Source organism: Delphinapterus leucas, chromosome 8 (assembly GCF_059928025.1).
Source record: "Delphinapterus leucas isolate spDelLeu-1000000601 "Yukka" chromosome 8, BTC_Dleu_Yukka2, whole genome shotgun sequence".
NCBI lineage: Eukaryota > Metazoa > Chordata > Mammalia > Artiodactyla > Monodontidae > Delphinapterus > Delphinapterus leucas.
In genome coordinates, this window is record NC_143136.1 from 13,769,070 (window position 1) to 13,790,271 (window position 21,202).

The following is a 21,202-nucleotide window of genomic DNA, read 5'->3' on the forward strand; positions in this document are numbered from 1 at the left end:
CCGCCTGCCAATGCAAGGGACAGGGGTCGAGCGCTGGTCCGGGAAGATCCCACGTGCCTTGGAGCAACTAAGCCCGTGCGCCGCAACTACTGAGCCTGCGCTCTAGAGCCCGCGAGCCACAACTACTGAGCCCACGTGCCACAGCTACTGAAGCTCTTATGCCTAGAGTCCATGCTCCACAACAAGGGAAGCCACCGCAATGAGAAGCCCGCGCACTGCAAAGCAGAGTAACCCCCGCTCTCTGCAACTAGGGGAAGCCCACACGCAGCAACGAAGACCCAACGCAGCCAAAAATAAATAAATTAATTTTAAAAAAACTCAAAAAAAAAATTGCCCAGCTACACTTGTAATCATAAAAATACAAATTAAAACAAAAATGATGTATAATATCTGAATGAAGAAAAATTTAAGTTGAATATAATTTAGTGATAGTTAAGACTATAGGGAAATAAACACTATAACACAGTATTTGTAATTCTCACATGTCTATAGCCTTTTGAGATATTCAAATGTATCTTTTTTTTTTACATCTTTATTAGAGTATAATTGCTTTACAATGGTGTGTTAGTTTCTGCTTTATAACAAAGTGAATCAGTTATACATATGTTCCCATATCTCTTCCCTCTTGCGTCTCCCTCCCTCCCACCCTCCCTATCCCACCCCTTGAGATATTCAAATGTATCTTTTATAAGTCATACATATAAGTATGCAACATGAATATTAGAAAAACAAACACTAGAGCATAAAAATACAATTACAAGCATGAGTATTGCAGCACCAGACAATTTGTAATATCAGTTGATAAGGGTGGGGTTGAATATATTTTGGCACATCTATATTTTATAATAATAACTAATGGAAAAAAATTACATACATTTAAGTGTATTAATTGGAATGCCCATGATACACTGTTAAGAGAAGAAAGTAAGTTGCAGAATACACAGTATATCATTGGAGAGTTAAAAAAAAATGTGAATATGTAAATATGTTATGTAAGCCTAGAAAAAGTATTAAAAAATGCACATTAAACTCATAACATTGGTTACCTCACAAGTTTGGGATTATAGGAAGGAGGTAGAAATTGATTTTCAGTGTATATATTCTGTATTGTTGTGATGTTACAAACAAATTTATGTAACTAAAAAGTATTTTGAAAAAAAATTACTTAGAATATATCTAAAAATGCTGCCAGAATTGGAAGCAACTCGAGTCTGTTTCCTAAAATTGTCTCCAAAAGTTAAAATCCAACTTAATTCTTCAAGTTATTAGGTAGTCACCTTAGAGACTTCATCAGATTCTTTTATTATTATTATTATTATTTTAGTTTGATCATGAAAATATCATATGGAGAGATCAAAATCCCGTATGTGTTTTGCTTTATGATTCTATTTATCTGCTGGGCTTCTCTGTCCATGATAGAAGCCAATTAGGTTCCTCTGACATAATCCATTCTTAATCATTTGTAATATAGTATAATTTGAATAGACTTATAAACATTTCCATGATCTTAGGGACTTTCCCTTCTTGGTCCTTGCACCTCTTTTTGGGTATATAGAGTATTTGTGTGTTCCAGATTTTCTGCAGTCTCTCTCCTTTAGGCTGTGGAAAATTGCTCTCACACGAACCAGGGGTTCTTAGCTCTCCCCTGTGGGTCTCTAGTACCTGAGGCTTTCGAGGCCTTGGATTGGGTTGCCAGCCAACTTCAGCTTTTTTGCTCATTTTATTGCCTGGTAAGCCTTCGGGGTAGGGCCAATCAGCTCAAAGATGAAATCCCAGGACCTAATCAGAAACCACACCCCAATCTCTGGATCCAACCAAGGTGTCAAGTTTAGCTCCTTTCCCTGGTGAAAGGATGGCCTGAAAACTAGGTCAGTACAACACTGGAGACTTCTAAGGATATTCTAGGGTTCTTAGAGGCCTTTAGTTTTGTTTGTACTTTCATGAGCTTCTGCACCACAACTTTAAATGGCCACATCGATCCCTTTATTTCTGTAGTTCTCTAAGAATGTCCACTTCAGCTGAGAACAGGTTGGCCACAAAATATGCCTTTGTCTTGCTATTTCTCCTGGGGAGGAATTTTCACCTTCACCTTTGTTCCTATATTAATTTCCTTCCAACTACTTGCAGCTGGGATTATTCCTCCTTTACTCACTTCCACCCTCCGCTTCTCGATTCTCTTAAGAACTTCTCTAAGGAGAAGTCAGGTGGAATGCCTTTTACCTCAGATGCCAGGTAACTACCAAAGTTTTAGATTCCAAATCTCAGGGCAGAGCCTCTGACTTGGAAACATGAATGAATCTTCTTACCATGTTTTTCCCAACTGTGTGGATCTAAAGTAGAAAAAAAAAAATAGAAAGTGGAGAAAGCCTGGGAAGAAACTCTTTTATTCCCTGCTAATTTTTCTGGATCACTAGCTGTGAAAACCCTGTGGAAATTCCCATAGTTGTACTTGTTTTTAAGGATGGAGATAAAGTGAAACTTGTGCCTTAGGATAGAAAGAAGACAACATTACATGATGATAATGGAACATGAATACTTGAACCTGGAGACAGTAGATAGAAAGAAAAGGGTCACCAGAAAGCTGGGTTAAGACTGAGAAATGACCCCAGAGAACTATGCTGGCAAAAAGTCTTGACCTCAGTAGCTAATAGCCACGGATCTTTATTGACTACTTAACTCTGTGCCAGATAGGCTTCTCAGCCCTTGGCTTGCAGGAGTTCCAAACATACGTTTCGTCATTATCATCACCTTTTAAAGATGATGAAACTTTCATAGAAAAATGAAGGAACGTGTCCAGCCTCATACAGCTGGGAATAGACAGGTCCGGCGTTGCAACCCGTGCCGTCTGGCCCCTGGCCTCTGAACCATGATGCCGACTGGCCATGTGGGCTTTGCTATAGCTGCCCTCTGGCAGGAACACTTGTCTCAGTCTTCTTCCTAACCACCCCACTGTAGCTTTGTAACCCTGAGGCATGCAGTTAGTGGACCACGCTTTGAGAAACATTGGCTGGAGTTTTGAAACCAGAGTAAGCCAGCACTGAAATGAATTCATTGATATTTGTAGGGTTTCGTAGAAACACGTGTTTCCCTTACAGTGGCTGCTGCATTGCACTAAGCAATCTTTTTAGTCCACCCTGTGCTAAATTGCCCTGCGGCAAGGACAAATACCCTGGTTGCTAGGCAACAAACTGGCATGAATCTCATTTAAACACATGGAGTTCAATACTAATTTTGAATTGTCCCTCTACACTCTACTTCGACAGCTCTGAGCCTCTTTGGAAAGGCAGTAGGCATTCTTTCCTTTTTAAAATAAGAGTATAGGTGTATTTAATATCCACTAAAGCACCTCACACTTAACCTTAAACTAACACAAGTCAGAGTTCAGCAACATTCTCTCTATATATTTTGAACATCCTGTGTTATAAGTATTACTACCTCATTTTACAGCCTACGAAGCAGGTCCTGAACAATTAAATATTTGCTCAAATACATACAGAACCAGAATTAAGCCCCTGATCTCTCTAACCCCATGCTCCATGCTCTTACCAACGTTGCTACCTCTGACCCTTTGAAAAAATGCCTTTAAACCATGCACTTAATAGCCTGACCTAATGGGGATATTTCCACTGTTCCCAAGGGAATATGTCCTTCATTTTGACAAGCATTTAACCTTTCTTGCCTCAATTTCTCCATCTTTAAGTGAGGATATTAATAGTGCCTATGCTGTGTTTCTAAAAATAAATATAGCAATGGTATGAAAACACTTGGAAAATAACAACTGGGGAGCCATGTCTTTATTTGATCCTCATAAATGACTTAAAATCAACATCTATAACCATAAAAAGTATGAAACACTTCTGTGATAAAACAAGCACCACTTCCTCCCACTGGGGGTCAGGGGAGCAATTAAAGGGATCTATGAATAGGGTGCAGACTTCTTAAGCAAAACTTCTGTAGCAAAGTTTTCATTTTAACATACACAAAACACTAATTAACACTAAGCTCTCAGTTTGGTCTCTCTTAACAAAGAGGATGAGAGAGCAGAGAGCTGAGAATAATACAGTGGCCCAACAGAGAGCAAGGGTCCAGGGACCACTTCACCTGAATGGCTGAGAGAGATACTGAGTACTAAGGTAGCAAGTTACTCTGCCAACAAAGCCCCCTGTAATTTCTAGGAACCAACCTGCAGCAGGAGTAGAATAATGAAGAAGTGAGGAGTCAGTCACGAATTCAAGAATCCACATCTCACTTTGGTCAAAGGCACAAGACACTCGAGGACTTAGAGTTGTGGAAACGTTAAAAGAATGGAAGCAAAATATCTATATATACTTCTGTATCTGAATATGTCTGTATACATACACATGCACAGAATGAGGAGGTAATGTCCTCATCCCGAAAGTACTAAGTTACTGAGGCAAGGACAAGTTCGGATTTTAAGCAGCGTTTCCAGACCAGAAATAGTCGAATTCTCCAGGAAAAATATAAAATAGATAACTAATAAGGACCTATTGTATAGCACAGGGAACTCTACGCAATACTCTGTAATGGCTTATATGGGAAAAGAATCTAAAAAAGAGTGGATATATGTATATGTACAACTGATTCACTTTGCTGTACACCTGAAAGTAATACATCAACTAAACCCCAATACAAATTTTAAAACAATAATGAAAACAGGACCCAAGACTGAATAGGGAAAACAAACCAGATTCAAAGAAGACAGGATAAATGTTGTTGAAATCTCTAGGCTTCCATAGAAAGTGCACACTGAAAACCAGGAGAAAAAATGGTTGAGATCAGAGCAGGGCACCAATTTCATAGAGGCACAGAGTGTTCTGCAGAAAGCTGCAGGATGTTCACAGGTCTCACACACACACACACACACACACACAGATTCTTTACACACACACACACACAGATTCTTTACACACACACACACACACACACAGATTCTTTAACTAGCTAGCATCTATTGAGGCTGCCTTCGAAGGGAATATGGAATGAATTATTTCCCAAGTTTATTTTACCATGGAGAAATTCTGTTTCCCCCCAAGTATCTTGAGAAATATATTTCAGAAATGCCGATGTATTGTAAATCTGATGGAAGGAAATCATCAGGAACTAGGGGCACAATACAGCTCAAGTCAAACAGAATCAGCTCTTGGGTGAACTTTGACATGCATTTCATTAAGGCAGATGGTGAGGAAGAGAAAGGGAATATTAAAGCCTCTGAAAGAGCAAATTAATTGTTTCTTTCTTTTTATGGGCACATCCATTCTTAATTCTTATCATTAGTGTCAAAAATGTCTACCTTTCTCCAGAGTAAACCTCTTACAATATTAAGACACAATCCCAGATACACCCAGTGATGGGAGTTCTATAGATTTATCTTCATGCAGCAAATTGTAAGTATTAACAAGGCTAATTTCAAAGTTGGAAGTAAATAATAATAATCATAAAGCTCAGAGTAACACCTTTTGCAGCCCTTAAATTTCTCCTCTCAATCCCCTATCCAATTACCAGATTATGTTTTCTCGTGTCCTAGAGGTAAATGCAAATTCACTGACTTAAACAAGCTGCCCCTTTAGATATACACAGAAACTGCTACTCCCAGTCTAGCTGGGTGGAGTTGATTATCTTTACAAATGGTTGAATTCTTTATATAGAAAGTTCCTCACTTGCTGATTTATATTGTTACTGTGGATCACATACAAAGTGTATGAAATAAAGGGCCTTGTCCACTGCATGAAAGATTGGACTGGGTTTATTATTCACCAACATTTATCACTTACTAAGCTACTGATACCACCTGGATGTAACATAGTCAAGGAGCTCAGCACCAGGCGGGAAATGACAGACCTGTGATCAGATTTTTGCAGAACAACTAACAAGAACCCTTGGAGTGTTACTGTAAAATAGAGAAACAAGGTCAGGTTCACATGTTAGAAAAAAACAACTAAAGGCAGACCAGAGAATGGATTGGTTGGCTCGTGGGGATGAGTAACACTGAAGGGAAGTTGGACAGATAGGAGACTATTTATTTTAATAGCCCAGCTGGGTTAAAGATCTGTGCTAACGTATGGCAGCATGGTTGTGGTGACAGTAAAGAGCTGTTAAGGAGACAGAATTGACAGGAGTTGGTGACGGAAAAGAAAGTAAAGGAGAGGACTATATTGGCAATGACTCCCACGTTTCTGTCTTGGGCTATTAGCCAGATAGTTGTGCCGGTAATTTAAATAAGGTCCCCAGAAGAAAGTACAGATTGCTCAAGCAGGGATGGATGAAGCAAGTAAGGTAATCTCTCCGGCCGACATGCAGAGAGAGATATCCAAGAAGAAGATACATATATAGGTCTCAACGTAGAAGGATAGAGTAGGCCACTGGCTCTGGATTTGAAAGTTGAAGCTTTGAGCCTGGAAGAGCTTGCCCAGGAATGCCACGAGGCAGGTCCCTGAGTGACGCTCCCACATAAGGGGCTGGCAGGTCCCTGAGTGACACTCCCACATAAGGGGCTGGCAAAGAGGGCCCAACACAGGAGGTGGAGATGGAGTGGACCCAGAGGTAGAAAGAAATCAAGGAGAGATTGATTTCTCAGAAACAAAAACCTGTCAATAGCGAGAGTGAGCCAATGGCGTAAAATGCCAAAATGTGTCAAGATTGGGTAATTCACTGGATTGGGTAATTCAGAGCCATTGGTGGTTCTTTAACAGAGCAGTTTCAGAGGCTTTGATCACAACCTGATTACAGTGGGTTGAACCCTGAAGAGATGCAAGATGTATTATCTTATCAAAGAAAGTGCTAGTATATTGTTGTCCCTTTTCCCTAGAAAGTGCTTTAAGGGTAAAACCAGTAAAACTGTTGGAACTCTTCAGGCAGAATAAGCTATGCATTCTGAATCTAAAAATAGCTCAGGAGACTGTTAGATAATGTACCGAAATATTGCTTAATTGATTAAGAAGCAAAATTTTGTAACTATGAAAAACAATATATGGCCAAGTGAGTATAATATTGAAAATGAATTTCTTCTTCCTCATCTACCATTTGGACCCAGACAAGTGGCATTCAATTAATTCGAGAGAAAATTATAAATAGTCAAGGTAGAAGCTGCATCATGTCGAGAAGTAAAAGCGATTTTAGGCGACATGGATCCTAGGCATTTCAAAGAAAATGATGACGAGAGGAAGGCTGGCCATGATTTCAAATGTATTTCATGCTGCCCCGTTTTGTTAACTGAATGAAACATATCTAAAAAGAATGAAATGTATCTTTTCTGAAGAAAACACAGGGAATTTCACTTGTTCTATGGTTGAAATAATTTTATACGCTTTATGTTTAATTTTGGACGGCATGTTGTGTACATTGACAAAGAAACCATTCTTTTAACCAAAATGCCTTTGGACTTTATACAAATTGTTTGAATCTCATATGTAGAATAAGGTGCAGTTCATCACCCAGAAATAAGAATGAGTCTTTCAGTAAATGATTCTGAGGTGGGCTTTTTTTTTTTTTGCATGTATAAATAAATTAAGTAAAAATGAATGCCGTTTTCTGATTCTGAATCATTGGGCAGCAAGTGAGTGATTCTAATGCATTTGTTAACTTTAGACCAGAGCACGGTAAACATAGTTTTCTTCAAACTAGAAGTAACCCCTCTGCTGTGACATCAGGGGTACATGCACAATTTCACTTACTAGAAGATATTAGGGAAAATACAACTATAAAAATTTCTCCAAATTAAAAAAAAAGTCTTAACCCTTTCTTAATAAAATTAGTGCAAATAAAAGATTTTTGTTTTTGTTTTGAAGAAGGAGGCTCTTAATTCACCAGTGAAGGTCTTGCTGGAAGTTAAGGGACTTTTCATTTTGTGTGTACTTTTTAAAAGTAAATTTATAAGTAAAGCCATATTTATTTTGCAACTTCAAGAATTTAATGGAAAAATGATATCAAAATCTGTTGTCCTATATATAGTTTAGTCTTAGATGTAAAGATTTTTTTCTGTCATAGTCGAACAAAATGGATCACCCTATTTTTTTTAACACTAAATGTATGACAGTAAAGATAATAAACGTACAAATGTTGATTAAGGTAAATTCAAATGCATTTACTCTTTAGTAGCATTAGGATAAAATGTATATGGAAAACACTGTTGAAAACAATGAAAACAAAATATTTTTGTGTTTCACATTAACCACCTTGAATAAATTTATTTTCTAGTCTGTCACATCCCTAGAATAATAATAGTCTTGTTTCCAAACATGTAAAATGGTTCCCATTCTAAATTGGCTTCCTCTAATCTTCTCCACAATAAAAATCATCCTACAATGTTTGGTGGTAAGTGAATAAAGACAGAAATATAAGTCGGGGACCCTGGAGTGTAAAAATTTTTAAAAAACCATCATAAGTTTGAACCTAAAATTTCAGTTTCATTGAATTACAGCCCAGATTTTATGACTTACATGAAAAGAACAAGTAGATCATAATATTATCAAGGTTTTTTTTAGTACCATCCATTATTTATGTCCTGACAAAATACTTGTGACATCTAGCTGGGAAATTAGAGTGTAGGTCCCCGGATTGGGCACAGGTGTGATTTATGAAAGTCTAATTTTAAAGTTTGTTCAGTTGCCTTAGTGCAATGCATTTTTTAAAGACAAACCAAATACCTGGATTCACTTTCAATTTAAAATCAACAAAGGTAGCAATTTAGGCTACTCTATAATTCAGACACAATAGTTAAAAATGATTTACAATTATGGTTGGCATTTGATGTGGCATTCTGTTTTACATGGTATATGCATATTTATATACATAGTAACACTATCTAATATCAAGTAATATTTTAAAAAAACAGACTCAAAAATCTATTAAATAAGATTGTACCATGATTTCTGAAACTGAATCAGATCTATAGTTACATCATGTATTTTGTCCAAACTCATTTTCATTTCTCTCCCAAGAGTGTAGTATAAGTTTTAAAAGATCAGTAACTGTTCAGCTTATTTTCATAGTACAGAAATTAATGATTGCATTTTAAAGGAATATATAATGGTCAAGTTATGTGGTCAATATATGTGGTCAAGTTAAATTAAAATGGTCAATATATGTGGTCAAGTTAAATTAAAAATGTTTTCAGTGCCTTTTCCTTTCTTCTAAAATATCGGTGTATTTATTGGGTGACCAATGTCCTGATTTGCAGGAAGTTTCATATTCTACCTGTTGGCCTGGCTAATAGCATCTCCTTTCACTTTGAAGTGCTTCAATGTGGACAATAAATTATTCAGCCACTCTTTCAATACATAATTTATCTGAATTCACTTAACTTCGTGATGCTGCATTTTTTTAACATTTATAAAACAGCCATAATTACTTCTAAACTTTGTAAAGAATGGCATTAATATGAAAATCACTACCATCGTTTTACAAATACAGAATTAATCCCATTGGTGACTAAGGGCCAAAAAGAACACCTTTTGTGGTTGCATAAATATTTCTGGCAAGAAAGTAGTCATGTAATTAAATAACCTCTGTAGCCAGAAAGAAAAATAATTTTGCATCTAAAATGCAATCTGTTACCTGCTTGTTACTCTGTAGCCAGAATCTAATAATCAGCCTTTTTAAGAGATGGACAAATTACATTGCCAAACCTAAATTGCTATTTGAGGTAGGTGACATGATTTGAATTGATTCTGGTGATCCCCTAAAGAGGACGGGAAAAGGGGAAAAATGATATGTTCTGTTTAGAGTATTTTAGGGTATGCTTTATAGTTGCCCAATCTTTTCAAAAGTATTTAGATTTTTAGAACTTTTAAGGTGTCCTGTTTAGTTATTTCTAAAGGAAAAGAAAGAATATAGAAGATTCATTCATTCAACACATATATATTGAGTTTCCACTACCAGTAAAACCCCATGCTGTAGTTGATATGCTTCCTGCTCTTTTGAAAGGATGTGCCTACTTACAGGGAAGCTGGAGGGTCACCTCAGTTACTAGAGTTCCCTGTGTGAAGCTGGGACCCTAATGCTTTCAGTTCATAGGCAGACAGCATGACAAGGACAGAGTCACACTGTCACCCCAGTGGAATGATGCATTTCAAGGCCCCCTCTAGAGATTCTGATTCAGTGAACCCCCCGTGGGACCCAGGAACCTGCATTTTAATTAGCAAGCTCCATGGACACAATACAGTTTGGGCAACACTATCCTAATGATTTAAAAGCCTTTGACTATGTTGAGTTGGCTCAATTTTTTGTGTGTCTAAACATATAACAGGCAGAGATGGCAAGATAAAGGCTGAACAAGCAAACATAATAAACAAATAAAATGTGAACCGGGGCATTGCTGTTTGGAAAAATTAACCAGCTCAGCAAATGTTTGCTGGATATTCAGTCTTCATCTTTGAAGCAGACTGTGGCAGTGTCCCTTTCTCAAGGGGATAAGAAGTGGGTAATTTAAAATCAGTGTTGTGAGATAGGTACTTTTTAGGGGGGAAGTGGAGCCATTGCCTTACTAAAACAAGCAGAGTTGTAGCCTGTGACTTTGAATTTGCAACAGGTCATTTCAGCTTAGTTTTTGGACAAAGAGGAATTGTAGTCATAATTATAATAGATCTTAATGATCTTCTTAGAGCGAGTGTGTGGGCTGGAACAAAGAATGGCGAATAATTTTCTATGCATAACATTTCCAAAATGCCTAACTATGTAGGAGAAATGTTTATGTGTTTGTAAAATGCACTGGCTTTCTCAGAATCGGAGAAATCACAGGTTTACAAGGATTCTTAAGGGTCATCTAGTCCAACCCTAATCCTCATCTACCTACCACCAGATACAAGAAACCTAACAAATTCAGAAGGAATTTGATTAAAACAGAACGCTATGAGAGAGAGGCATGGACATATATACACTACCAAACGTAAGGTAGATAGCTAGTGGGAAGCAGCCGCATAGCACAGGGAGATCAGCTCGGTGCTTTGTGACCACCTAGAGGGGTGGGATGGGGAGGGTGGGAGGGAGGGAGACGCAAGAGGGAAGAGATAGGGGAACATAGCATATGTATAACTGATTCACTTTGTTATAAAGCAGAAACTAACACACACACACACACACACACACAAAACAGAACGCTATGATCATCAGAGCTAAAATAGCTCTCCAAAGCTATACTTGAATAAATCAAGAAAAACAAGTTGTTATTATCAGCTATCATGAATGTGATTTATAGATTGAGTCAAACTTGCTGAGAAAACCTATTTTTTAAAAACAAGTATTTGTTAATTACTTACCCTCTGTTAGGTGCTTTATAGGAATCGATCCTAATGAAGGTGGTATTATTTAGACAGATAAAGAAATAGATATTAAATCGCTTAATTGAGACCTCACAGTTAATACCAAAATTCAAAACCAGGTTTGCCTGACTCCAAGACAGAAACAGAAACACCATAGAAAACCTCTGGAATGGTGGTCCAGATGTGATTTTTTTTTAAAAGGCTTCAAAGTCTGCAAATATGAAACAACTCATAAATTAGTTGAATAGACTTTTTGAGTCAGACAAATCCAGTTTGAAATCCTACTTCTATCACATGTGGGATCTTGGGCAAAAATCTGAGCCTCTCCTTGCCTCTGTGATCTATAAAATGGGAATATAAAATCTCATGGATTGCTTGTTAAGATTATACGTAAAGCACCTACTAGAACAGTATCTGACAGGCACTTGCCACTGCCAAAATAAAAAAGAGGTAGTTCTTTACTAGGCTGTACTATTATAAGAAATAACCACCTTCATTTTTGGTCAGTGCAATTCAGGATTAACATATCTCAGGTTTGGTGAAGCCTGTGGCATCTCGTGAACAGTGTGTGTAATATGCGTGAATGTTTATCGTGGTTACACATAGGTACTATCCATAGCAAGACAGGGCAATAAGACAATGCACATTTGTCCCGTCGAAACCTCCAGATTAGGAAGTGTAGCAATAGATATTATGAGAGAGAAATTTCTAATCCAGTCTAATATACTGAGTGTTCAGTTGCTAAATCAGAGATCCTAATAAATAAAATGATTTGACCAAAATCATGTTGGAATTCAGTACTAGTCCCAGACCAAGAATAAAGCCCTGTAGCTCCTGGTTCAGTGCGGTACCCTCTGTTCGCATTTTTTTTTGTAAAGAATATACGTTGGTTTGGAGTTTTTTTATCAAGAATCTGTAAAATACTTTGAGTACTCTATCCTAAGAAAATGATCCAAAATGGGTCAAACTTGAGGGAAAATGGGAGGACCAAATTCATGAAGAAACACTCTGAAGCATCTTTTTCTACAGTGGCACAAAATTTGAAGTAGCCATAGTAACTGCTCACTCTGTCCTCTTCTCTAAGTCTTTGCTCAAATGTCACCTTCTTTGTAAGACTTACCCTAACCATTCTATTTAAATTGTCCCTCCTTCCCCAACTCCATCCATCCCCCTTCTTCTGCTTTATTTTTCACATGACACTTAGCATTTCCTGATACATTACACAATTTACTTATTTTTGTGTTTGTTGACCAGCTCTTCACAGGGGCACACTTTTCAAGAGGGCATGAATTTGTGTCCCTTGTTCACTGATGTATTTGCATCACCTGGAAAAACGCCAGGCACACAGTATGGATTCAATAATGTTTATTGACCAAATTAATGAATTGGACCTGGTTGGTAAATTAGGGTATGAGACTTTATTCTACTTATTTAAAGTGGTCATAAAATTTAGAAAGCAAAAGTTAAAAAATCTTTAGAATATGCCTTTAAGTGAATAAAAACAATATTCCAATTCAAATATATACTTAGAGGAGAACTAGGTAAAACTATGCACCAGAAAAAAGAAAAAGATTGAAAGGGAATGCAAAAAACGGGTGGGTTTTATGCTTTTTGTTTTCCATTGTGTATCGTTTGAGAACTACAGGAAAGTGTAGAGAGAAAGGAAAGTAAGTGAGAGAGGGTGGGAAAGAGCCGTGATCATGAATGTTTTTCCCTCTTGGGTTGCGATGCTGTGGATCTTTGTGATCCTTGCCTGAATTCCTGGCATCTTTATCGAAAATGAAGATGGAACATTTTAGCCAGGGAGCATATCAAGGTCCAGTTTTCCTTTTATTTCCAGAAATGTGTGGTTTGCACAGTTGGCTCAGGCATTGGCAAGTTAAGAAATTTAATTTTAGCTAAACATTAAGTTTTGTTCACATTCCTCCTCTCCATCCAAAGTCGGTACACATCCCCTGAATCCTCTTTGACTGTTATCCACATCTATTTGTCTTGTTGCTGTTCTGTTTTTAATCTCTTCTTTTCTCCTCTCCCCCTGCCGCCATCCCCCCACTCCTATCTTTGTCCTAGTCTCATGCATTGTTTGCCCTCAGTCCCCATTTGCGTCGGGGTGTTTCCCTGAACAGATAAAGCTATGGTGCTGAGGAAGTTCAAGGCTAGAGAAATCCAGTGCGGCTAAGGACCCCTAACCCTTCTCCCTGCCTTTCCTGTGCATCTTGAGCCAGGTGCCCACACCCTATGTTCTCCACCCACCTTTCTACACCCCGCTGTGAGCCACTCCTTCCCACTTTCTGTTTCTGCAAAGACAGTGCCCGTGCTTTCTTTGCTCTAACCCTTCCACACCTTGAGTAATGACTCTCCTGAAGAGCTCTCATTTGCTGTCTCCTTCTTGGTTACAAAGACGATCAGAGGTCTTATCTCTCACATTGCAGTAAGTTTATTACTCCTCATTTTTTCCCACTAATGCTAGAGGACAGGGTCTCCTTATCATCCTGGTGTTGCTGTTTAATCCCCAGATTTATGTAATTTTAGAATCTAAAGGAATCTTAAAAGCCAGCTAGTGAAATCCCTATTACCACTCTGTGGTCAGTACTGTGACAGGCACAGGGTCGGTGTTTGGGAAATATTTGCCGTGAGTAACTACTGCAAACTCAGCCATCATGAACCGCTCTAAGATAATTCTTTTGTGCTATTAACATTGTTTTTTAAAAGTTTTTTTGGTCATCTTTTATTCACATATATTTATAAAGTTGATGAATAATCAGGGAGAAGGTTGGGCTCGGAAGGCAATGAGGTAAAACTGAAAAACTCATTTCAAGCTGACAGCAGGGTTGATATAAAGAGGAAAAGGATAGTTTACTGATGCAGGAATAAAAAGAAATGGGCTAAAATTATGGTGAAAGGATAGCATATAAATAATAACATATTTCACTGCTAAGAACTGTTACATAAAGGAAGGCTTTCCAAGGAACGCTGAAAAATGATGATACTTGAGGTTAGTGACATATCCGGTTATGATTCAGGGGATGATTAAATTAGGCTTTCCTTAATGGAGAAAAATAGAATAAATATGTTAAACAGTTCCTCCTCTAAGAGTCTGGGAAAGGTTAGATTTTCCTTTCACTGGAAAATGAAATGATTGTAATGCTCAAGCCCCTTATCTACCTTAAAATTGCTAACATAGCTACCTTAACATTAACCAGGAGATGATGAGCACTGAATGCACTGTGCTTCTTTATCAGGACAGCTGCTTTTTGAATGATAATTTTTAATTGCCATTGTTTTCCTTTCAGGCTTGTAAATTTTACAGTTCCCAGTGGTATGTGGTAAACTACAAATATGAACAGTATTCTGGAGACATTCGACAGTTACCTCGGTAAGAACCTATTATGATTACTTCTTGGGTTTTTCCATATATAAGCTATGTTCCCTAAATTCTGCCGCTGTTCTTGAATACATGTACGTTAATCTAGTATCAAGGTATGTTTTACAAAATTTAAAAGTAAAAGTCATGATGGAACATTTTGTTCAACAATGTATTGCTTGTAATCTCACAGAATTGGGGTGAGAGATACATATACTCATTTAGGTTTTGAACAAAGTTTTAAAGTACCATGTCATTCTTTCGTGAGCTGTCTTTTCAATAGCAGATACAAGACAATTTAAAAAGTAAAATTTGGACCAGAAATTTTTTCTGACAATATTCTGTATATAGCATTCAGATTTGCCATTGGTTTCATGTATTTTCACTCTGGGATATCAAGGGGCACGAAAGTAAACAACCTCCACAGGAATGATAAGTGTCTAAGAACAGCAAAAAGGAAAAACAAACACCTACTATTTTCCGGATTATGGGGAAATAAAGTCTTTAGGAAAAGGTGATATTGTTCTGCAACTGCCCAGATGTCACCTCTATAAAGAATTTGCTCACCTGACCAACTACCTGACCTAGGGTAGTCATTTATTCTGTGTCTGTGTCTCCCACTAAATTTAACCCCCCCTGAAAGGGCAGGGACTCTTCCTCGCAGAATCCCCGGCAGGCCTAGGAGAATGCCTGGCACATAGTAGGTGTGCAATAATTACTTATTGGATAAGTAAACTGAGAGAGCAACAAATTTTAAAATATAATAATCCTGGATGGGCTTGGAGTTGCTTAAATTCAAAGAACTGCAAAGAACTGGAATCTCCCAACACACTGGTTCATCAAACTAAAATGATGTGCATCATCCAGAAAAAACACTTAAGACAGTCAAAAGTTAATTTTTTATTAACACTTCCCTCAAGTGAAACTTTGAGGTCATACACATTGCATCTAACTTTTTAATGGACACATGGTTTAGATTTGGGCACAACTTTCTAAGATTTTCCATGCCCCGAGAAACATCTTTTCCAGACTGGGATACTTGGAAGTGCTGCTATCAACTCCTGGATGCAGAATTTGAAGTGGAGGGGGTGTTATGGAGTAGCTCTGGGAAGGTGACATTTGGGCTCAGATCTGAAGGAACCGTAGCTACCAGCACTGCAATCTCCAGAAAAGGGTTCCCAGAGGAAACAGCAGGGGCAAAGGCCATGAGGTGGGAACCAGAGTGGTCATTCTGAGGCCGGACCTAAGGGTTGGTGAAACCATGGAACTAGGCAGGGGACCTCGTGGGTCCTGAAAAGGAGCTGGATTTTATTCTCATTGCAACAGAAGACTAGAAATTTGTAACCTGGAGTGTGACATGATCTGGTTTACCTCTTTAAGAAATTACCTCCTCTACTCTATGGAGAATGGGATTGTTGCAGTGAGAATTAAAAAAAAGAAAAAAAAAAAAGAGAAGCAGGCCATTTCTTTTGGAGTAGCGTTACTGTGAAGAGCAAAGCAATGTTCCTCTAAAACAGCAAGTCTTTATTCAAAACAGTGGCTGTTAACTTTCACCAAATCTCTGAACGTTCCTTTAGATTCTGGTCACTCCTAAAAGATAACTTCCTTAAACTTCATGTTGGGAAGGTCTCATCACACCCTAGGCCTTCATGAATAATTATTACATTCAGAATGTCTGGGCCTTAGTCACACACCTTTTGTAGCTGCGATTGAAAAGCAAAGCATTTTTTAACATCGAGACTTCTTCTTTCTGAATAGTACTGAGAAGTGGTTACAACTTGTAAGCCATGTCCAAGCACTTGGCAGACTGCATATAAAGGGAGAGAGTGTAGAAAGAGGTGTTCAGCTGCCATTTGGCATAAATGCCTTCCTGCTGTCCTTAGGTCCATTGAAATCTTCAATGGCTTTATTCCCAAACACTGTTCATCTTTTCTTGTATTCATGATGCCATAAAGAAAAATAAATTAATTTAAAAATTCACATGCACTATATTCTTCCTCTGTGAAAACAATAGAGAAGGCACCTCCAGTCAGAACAGGGTCTGGATATCACTGTTGAATTGGAATTCTTGTAGAGCACGAGAAGGAATCTCATGAGAAGAAATGCAAAAGTAACCAAAATATTGCTGAAAATTTCCCTGACTTTAACTAAAGGATGTGGAAGTTGCTACCAAGAAAGGGAAGCATAAGACTGCTGCTAAGTGAGAAACTGTAATGAACTCTATATGATATGTTCAAAATGAAAATCAGAAGTTCTAGAATAATCCTCATGTATCCCCTGAACGAATGAAGGCTGTAACATTGAATAGTAAAACTATTTTTTAAATGATTTTACAAAGCTAAGCACTTCCCACTAAAGACTACACATATTTAGGTCAGTAGTGGGAACATAATTTACTTGGGCCTTCTGAGACTATTAGAAGTAAATCATTTTCATACCTCCTGGATTAGAAGAATTCTCCTATGTCTGCTACCAATTTAAACTGATCATTTCTTTTTATGGATTGCTGAGGCTTTAAAATAAAAACTTGGAATTATGGGGAAGTGAAAAATGATATGTGTTCATGTCCCTCATTTTTAGTCTTTAAATTTAAAATTGTGCGATTATCCACTCTTAAGAACCTCATTTTTTTAGTGTCTGTTCATAGGAAGATATTGGAGAGAGACTTTATTTCAGGCTAGAATGTAAAATGTAAAGACTTCACACATTAGAAATAAAAATTGGCACTGAAATTGGTGTTCCTAGGAAACAAGAATGTCATAAAAAAAAGTATGATGTCAAAGCAGCCAAGAATATACAATGGGGAAAGGATAGTCTCTTCAATAAACATTGGGAAAGCTGACAGCAACAAGTAAAAGAATGAAACTAGACTACTCTCTTACACCATACATGAAATTAACTAAAAATGGATTTACTACTTGAGTATAAGACCAGAAGCCATAAAACTCCTGGGTAAAAACATAGGCAATAAGCTCCTTGACATTGGTTTTGGCAATGATGTTTTTGGATCTGACTCCAAAAGCAAAGACAACAAAAGCAAAAATAAACAAATGAGACTACATCAAATTAAAAAGCTTCTGCACAACTAAGGAAATCATCAAAAAAATGAAAAGCAACCTACTGAATGGGAGAAATATTTGCAAATCATATACCTGATAAGGGGTTAATACATAAAATATACAAAGAACTCATACAACTCAGTGGCAAAAACAAAACAAAACAAAAAAGGCCAACAACGATCTTATTAAAAAATAGGAAGAGGATCTGAATAGACATTTTCCCAGAGAAGACATACAGATGGCCAACTGCTACATGAAAAGATACTCAACGTCACTAATCACCAGGGAAATGCAAATCAAAACCACAATGAATTATCTCCTCACACCTGTTAGAATGGCTATTATGAAAACAACCAGAGATAACAAGTGTTGGTAAGGATGTGGAGAAAATGGAACCCTTGTTCACTCTTGGTAGGAACGTAAACTGGTGTAGCCACTACGAAAAACAGTACGGAGATTCCTCAAAAAATTAAAAATGGAGCTACCATATGATTCAGCAATTCCGCTTCTGGGTATTTATTTGAAGAAAACAAAAACACTAATTCGAAAAGATATACACACCCCCATCCATGTTCATTACAGCATTATTTACACTAGCCAAGATACAGAAACAACTTAAGTGTCCACCGATGGATGAAAATGTGGCATATATACACAATGAAATACTATTCAGTGATAAAAAAGAATGAAATCTTGCCACTTTTGACGACATGTGTGGACCTGAAGGGCACTGTGCTGAGTGAAATAAGTCAGAGAAAGACAAAAGCCATATGATCTCACTCATATGTGGAATTTAAAAACAAAACCAGAAAAAAAAAAAATAGCAAGCTCACAGATACAGAGAACAGACCGATAGTCGTCAGAGGTGAGGTGAAGGGGATCAAAAAGGTACAAACTTCCAGTTATAAAATAAATAAGTCAATGGTAATGGAACACACAGCTTGGTGACTAGAGTTAACAATACTGTATCGAATATTTGAAAGTTGCCAAGAGAGTAGATCTTAAAAGTCCTCATCACACACAAAAAAATTCTTTGTAGCTCTGCATGGTAACGATATCAACTAGACTTATTGTGGTGATTATTTCACAGTATATACAAATACAGAATCATTATTTTGTACACCTAAAACTAGCATAATGTCATCTGTCAATTATACCTCAATTTAAAAAATGTGAAACAAACAAAAATTATGAGGCCACAGATTTCATTTAGCTGCAGGCTAAAATACAGAGATAAATGACATACTTAAAAGTTTTACCACAGCTGGGTGGATATAAAGAAGAAAATTTCATAGAGTATATTTTGTGATAGATAGAAGATCAATTAAAATGGAACCTGTAGGGCTTCCTTGGTGGCGCAGTGGTTGAGTTGAGAGTCCGCCTGCCGATGCAGGGAACACAGGTTCGTGCCCCAGTCCAGGAAGATCCCACATGCCGCGGAGCGGCTGGGCCTGTGAGCCATGGCCGGTGAGCCTGTGCGTCCGGAGCCTGTGTTCCGCAACGGGAGAGGCCACAACGGTGAGAGGCCCGTGTACCGCAAAAAAAAAAAAAAAGGAACCAGTATAGTTGGGCTGATTTGGAACCGAATTTTTTTTAAATAAAAGAACACTTCTTGAGTGTCGACAGTGAGCCAGAATGTGCTGGGTGCCATATGTACATTATCTCATTTAACACGCATGACCCCACGGAGTAGGATGTGTTTTCCCTGTTGTATAAAGGAATGCAGAGCATCGAGAGGGTTAGTAACTAGCCCCCAACCTCACTCCAGTCAGGCGTCTCCACACTCCTTATATGAGGTATAGGAGGTAATTTGGGTATAGAAATGAGAAATAAGACTGACCAGAAATGACAACTAATGTTGGGTCCAATCACCGGAAGGTGAGGCCCCTGCTGAGCCCTCCGTCTCTGGAGCCCAAAGGCCCTTAGAGACCCACAGTGGTCTTGGGGGAAGAATTTTACCTTCAACAGCCAGAGGTGCTTATCTTTTAATGACATCCAGAAGAGGGAAAGATCATGCTTAATGGCCCTGCAGATATGAGACTGAGTAGTGATGATGGTTACTTAAGGACAAGGAGGCAGTGCCCTGTGGGTCAGTGGGAAGAGGGACGGGAAAGAAGAGCTCTCAGTAGCACCCATGTCTAAACCCTCTGCCAAGTGTGCTGCAGGGCATTTTCTTACAAGGCTGACCTCCCCTCCTGTCTCTCTCCCTCTCTCACTGTGCTCCAGCCCCACCAGCGGTCCACTCTTGGATGCTGCAAGCCTGATCCTTCCTCAAGACCTTTGCTCGCCATTCCCTGTGCCAGAATGATCTTCCCCCAGATCATCACATGGCCGGCTTCTTCTCATTCTCAACCAAAATGGCCATCTGTGACCACCCTTTCTAAACCTGGCTTCTGCCACCCTCTACCTGGATCACTCTTTTTTCCTCTTTAATTTTCTTCCCAACCGTTTTCATCCAGGGAAATTGCCTTGTTTATTTATGCTTAATTACCGACTCTGTCCTCCCTTAGAAGGCGAGCTTACTCAGCTTGGGGATTTATTCTTCTGATACGTGGTTGTCATTATTGCAGGTCTTCTATGTGACAGGTACTATCTGAAAACTGGATCATTTAGTGACGAGGAGGAATAGCCTCCACGAATTAACACAGCTGTCAACTCACAGTGAATTTGATCAAGCCAACAGATTTAAGAAAAGCCAGCAATGAAAAAGCATGCACATTCTCCCATCCCACACCCCTAGATATGACCTGTATTGACACTCCCTGGTCTGCACATTTTATTTAATGAACAATGAGGTCTGCGTGAATATGACTAAGGATTAACGTAGTTGGTTGAGTTTTGCTAGTGACCTCATTGGTCTTATCTATCATATCTTATGATTTATTTTTGAGTCATAATACTTAAGTGAACTGAAAAGGAAAACTTAAAGAGAATTTGGTTTTATGCACGAGTTTGGAGACCTTGCAAATTGTAATATCGTAACATTTGGGAAATTTAAAAAATTTTTTTAGTATTTGTATGAAGCCGCCTTCTCTCTTTTCAAAATCATCTGTCCTTCAAAAATACCAGGGGAAAGTTCTTGAGAAATTCATACTCACTATTTTCTTTGAGAATAGTTATATATATTTTGGCACAATTTCTTAAAATTTTGCTTAGTATTAAAAAAATTCAGGAAACGTCATTTTTCTTCAACACCTTTAAAAAAAAATCCCCCCTATATTTTACTCTGCAAATTTTCAAACATACAAAAAATGTTGGAAAACTTATACAATAAACACCCGTATTCTCACCATCTAGAATGTATCTTTTACATTTTGCTGTATGTATTTTATGACATTATGCATCCATCCACCCATCCCTCTTGCCATCCACCAGTCCATCTTATATTTTGATCATTTCAAAGTGAGTTTAAAGTACCAACACACTCTCTGCTCCCTTTCTAAACACTTTAGAATGCATACCATTAACTAGAAACATATGTTTACAGTTTACTTTTTTTTCTT

The 21,202-nt window shown here is 38.0% G+C and overlaps 1 protein-coding gene across 10 annotated transcripts in view; it reads left to right on the plus strand.

The window, feature by feature from the left end:
* The window catches only part of DOCK10 (dedicator of cytokinesis 10), a 280,479-nt gene that overhangs the window by 143,229 nt on the left and 116,048 nt on the right, over nt 1-21,202 (plus strand). For all 10 annotated transcript variants that reach the window (XM_022567817.3, XM_022567818.3, XM_022567812.3 and 7 more), the window contains exon 4: nt 14,570-14,652. In XM_022567817.3, the coding sequence (XP_022423525.2) occupies nt 14,570-14,652 (83 nt within the window). The remainder of the gene's footprint in view (nt 1-14,569; nt 14,653-21,202) is intronic.